This window comes from Gekko japonicus, unplaced genomic scaffold (assembly GCF_001447785.1).
Source record: "Gekko japonicus isolate JY-2015 unplaced genomic scaffold, Gekko_japonicus_V1.1 scaffold1100, whole genome shotgun sequence".
NCBI classification, from domain to species: Eukaryota; Metazoa; Chordata; class Lepidosauria; order Squamata; family Gekkonidae; genus Gekko; species Gekko japonicus.
In genome coordinates, this window is record NW_015164220.1 from 587,547 (window position 1) to 591,331 (window position 3,785).

A 3,785-nucleotide genomic window follows, 5' to 3' on the forward strand; every position below is an offset into this window, starting at 1 on the left:
TCATAGACGGAGCACAATGCACTTTATAAGATGGAACATATAGAACACTTTAACTTATAAATAAGGTTTTTGCAGTGTATATATTTGTTGTTTGACTCTTCTAACACCGCAGCTCGAGTTTCCACACCCGCCTGGAGGCTGGCACCCCTAACTTGAGCGGTGCCAGCTTGAAACTCTGTGAACAGAAGCGCTTCAGTCGCATCAGCGTCAACGGCACGGTGCACACTGATGCAATGATCCGGATCGATGGCAGCGAGAAGAGTTTTTATTCACACCCAATGATGTGGGTTTCCCAGTTAGGGAATGGTTTCTAAATTCAGCAGAGGGGGATCCTTTCACGTTGCATGGTCCGTACACAGAGAACTCGTTTCACGACTCTGGCACAGAAACTTCAAACGTTCCGGCTTTTGCTTCTGAACCGGCACATCTTGGTCGTGTGGTTTGGTCTTTCCTTTTTTTAAAAAAAAAAAGCCCTCAATGAATATACTGTGGAACCTCTTTTCAGCTGAAAACGTTTTAGAGAAGGCGACCGACTCTCTTACTAGCGACGGTTGTTAATGCGCATAATGCTGCTTCTGTCTAAACAAAATGACGGTGATTTCGGCACAAAGACGCTTTTATTCTAGCTTTTTAAAAAAAAACCCACAGTGAGACGTTTAATGAATCTCTGCTTAGGGTTGTAAAATGTAATTTATGCTTTTTAGCTGCTTAGAATGCTAACTGGATGGTGTCCACGGGATCCTGGTGGTTAATTTCCTGACGTGTGGTTAAAAGACTTTAACCCTGAAGCGACCAAGGAGAATCCAGAGGAGGAGGAATGTCCTCTTGTTGGGCTGTCAGGTGTCACTGAACTCAAATAGCATAGTAGTGTAGTCTGATGCGGCCAACACAACAAAGAGAAAGAGGAGGGTTTCCAGGCTCTTACTGGGGACGGGGTTCCCCCCCAGCTCCTACCCCCCACTGCCGAACAGCTGACCGGTCGGGGGACTTACCAGCGGCAGGGGGAGGCCTGGGCCAACATTGCAGTGATTTCGCAACGACGTCACCAGCAACCTCACTATCAGCATGCACTGGAAGTGACATCATCACCAGAGATGTGCGGCACTCTGGCATTTGGCCAGAAACTCTATGGTAAAAGTGGTCTCTGCCATAGAGTTTCTGCCCAAATACCAGAGTGTCCCACATTGCCAGAAGCACAGTGATGTCACTTCTGGTAAGAAAGAGAGAGAGTTCTGTTAAGTCGGGTACTTAAGAAAGAGTCAGAGAGTGATGATTCGGCTTTAATGAACGCAACCAGAACAGAACAACCAGAACAGCTTTGCATTGCAGCTGGGTTTCTTTTAAACTCTCCCGGGCTAATGTAGCCACGCCTTACTGTACGTAACAACCAATAGGATTGCAACAATAATGTCCAATCACAGACGTTCCCTCTCAGGGAACTTGATGGTAGGTGATTGGTCGGCTCTTCCTGGGCTACCAATAGGATCCTTGCCCAGGACGAAGCTATACATGGTGTTTCAATTAGTGAGTACAAACACAGTTCCATTGAGTTGAATACACCACAAGTTCCCTTCATTATTTTATCCCCCAAACAATCCTGTGTGAGTTGGGTGAGGCCGAGAGAGTGTGACCAGTCCAAGGCCACTCAGCAAGTTTAACAGACTTGAATCCGGGTCTTTGAGACATTAATCCAGCCCTCTAACCTCCGCACACAATGGCTCTCGGAAATTGTCTAGTATGCCATTCTATGACTGGATAGAAAGAAACCTCGAAGAGCGAGAATAATGAACTTAAATATCAAAAACGTAGAGAAACTCTTGCTTGGACTGTGGAAAGCTTCATTTCTTTTTTTCCCGGATCTATGAGTGAAAATCTCTGCGAAAGGACTAACGGATTGACAACTTTAGTAATTACACAAAAGAAAGAGACTTCAAAACAAAAGTAGAAACTTGTTAACAGCTATGATACAAATTAGAAGGAATTTCCCTATATGCCTTACCCCTTACCCTTCCTACCCAATTAGTGGTTAAGTGCGCAGACTCTAATGTGGGAGAACTGGGTTTGATTCCCCACTCCTCCACTTACACCTGCTGGATGACCTTGGGCAAGCCATAGTTCTGATAAGAGCTGTCCTTGAAAAACAGCAATTTCTGTCAGAGCTCTCTCAGCCCCACCTACCTCACAGGGTGTCTGTTGTGGGGAGAGGGGAAGGGAAAGGAGTTTGTAAGCTGCTCTGAGACTCCTTTGGGTAGTGAAGGGCGGGGTATAAATCCAATCTCCTCCTCCTCCAGTTTGGTGTAGTGGTTAAGTGTGCGGACTCTAATCTGGGAGAACCAGGTTTGATTCCCCACTCCTCCACTTGCACCTGCTGATGTGACCTTGGGTCAGTCACAAGCTCTGGCACAGCTGTCCTTGAAAAAGAGCAGTTTGTGTCAGAGTTCTCTCAGCCCCACCCACCTCACAGGGTGTCTGTTGTGGGGAGGGGAAGGGAAAGGAGTTTGTAAGCGGGGAAGGAGTTTGTAAGCCGCTCTGAGACTCCGAGTGAAGGGCGGGGTATAAATCCAATCTCTTCTTCTTCTTCTTCTCCTCCTCCTTCTTCTTCTGTGTATTATATGTGAAAATCTAATAAAAAGTTTTTAAAAAACAAAGGAATTGTCTAGTATGACTCGGAAACTGTCTAGGCTAAACAGCTGTATGAAATCCATTGCAATGTGTCTGCAGTGGTCTTTGGAGACGGTGTAATCAACAGAGAAAGTCCACAGCCGACAGATGAATGGGCGGAGAAGAAATATGAGGCTAACAGTCCACTCTTGGGCCCTGTCTACAGGCTCACTTAATCCTCTGCGCTTAACAGAACTGATGGCTGCGGCTAATTTCTTTGATACCTTCCCAGTTCGGAGCTTAACCTCTTCTTCTCTCTCTCTCTCGCTCTCTCTTCTAGGAAATAATGAAAAAAGTGTGTCAAGGCTCTTGATCAGAGAAGTGGAAATTGAGATAAAGGCACTAACTAGGCTCATGTTTTCGCCTGATCAAGAAAATCATCCATCAAAAGCACCAGTGAAGTATGGTGAACTGATCGTCTTAGGGTAAGTGCTGGGTGCTGGGATGGGACTCTCGGGACGGGCTGTGGCTCAGTGGCAGAGGGTCTGCCTGGCATGCAGGAGGTCCCAGGTTCGATCCCCATCATCTCCAATTTTAAAAAGGACCAGGCGGTAGGCTGGAGAGCCACTGCCAGCCTGAGCAGACAAGGCAGTTTCATGTGTTCGTGTGACTTCCAGATGAGCATCAAATCGTACTGCAGGGAAAACCATTTTTTCTTTTTTGGTTCACTCAGTCTGCTGCCCAATGTGTTACAACCTGGATCTGCAGATCTTCTTACTACCAGGGACTGTTTCCTTATAAAGGTAAAGGCAAAGGTTTCCCTTCAAATCGTACTGCAGGGAAAACCATTTTTTCTTTTTTGGTTCACTCAGTCTGCTGCCCAATGTGTTACAACCTGGATCTGCAGATCTTCTTACTACCAGGGAATGTTTCCTTCTAAAGGTAAAGGCAAAGGTTTCCCTTGCTCGAAAGCCAGTCGAATCTGACTCTAGGGTTGCGGTGCTCATCTCTGTTTCCAAGCCGAAGAGCCAGCGCTGTCCGAAGACGTTTCCGTGGCCATGTGGCCGGTTTGACTAGACGCCAAGGCGCACGGAACGCTGTTCCCTTCCCACCGAAGCGGTACCTCTTTATCTACTTGCAGTTTCTTGCTTTCGAACTGCTAAGTTGGCAGGAGCCGGGGCCAG

The 3,785-nt window shown here is 46.8% G+C and overlaps 1 protein-coding gene across 1 annotated transcript in view; it reads left to right on the forward strand.

Moving 5' to 3' along the window:
- Positions 1 to 2,953: 2,953 nt before the first annotated feature.
- PELI1 (pellino E3 ubiquitin protein ligase 1) overlaps positions 2,954 to 3,785 on the forward strand; it is a 17,551-nt gene continuing 16,719 nt past the window's right edge. The window contains exon 1 of the mRNA XM_015408527.1: positions 2,954 to 3,086. Coding sequence (XP_015264013.1) covers positions 3,016 to 3,086 — 71 coding nt within the window. The 5' untranslated portion in view covers positions 2,954 to 3,015. The remainder of the gene's footprint in view (positions 3,087 to 3,785) is intronic.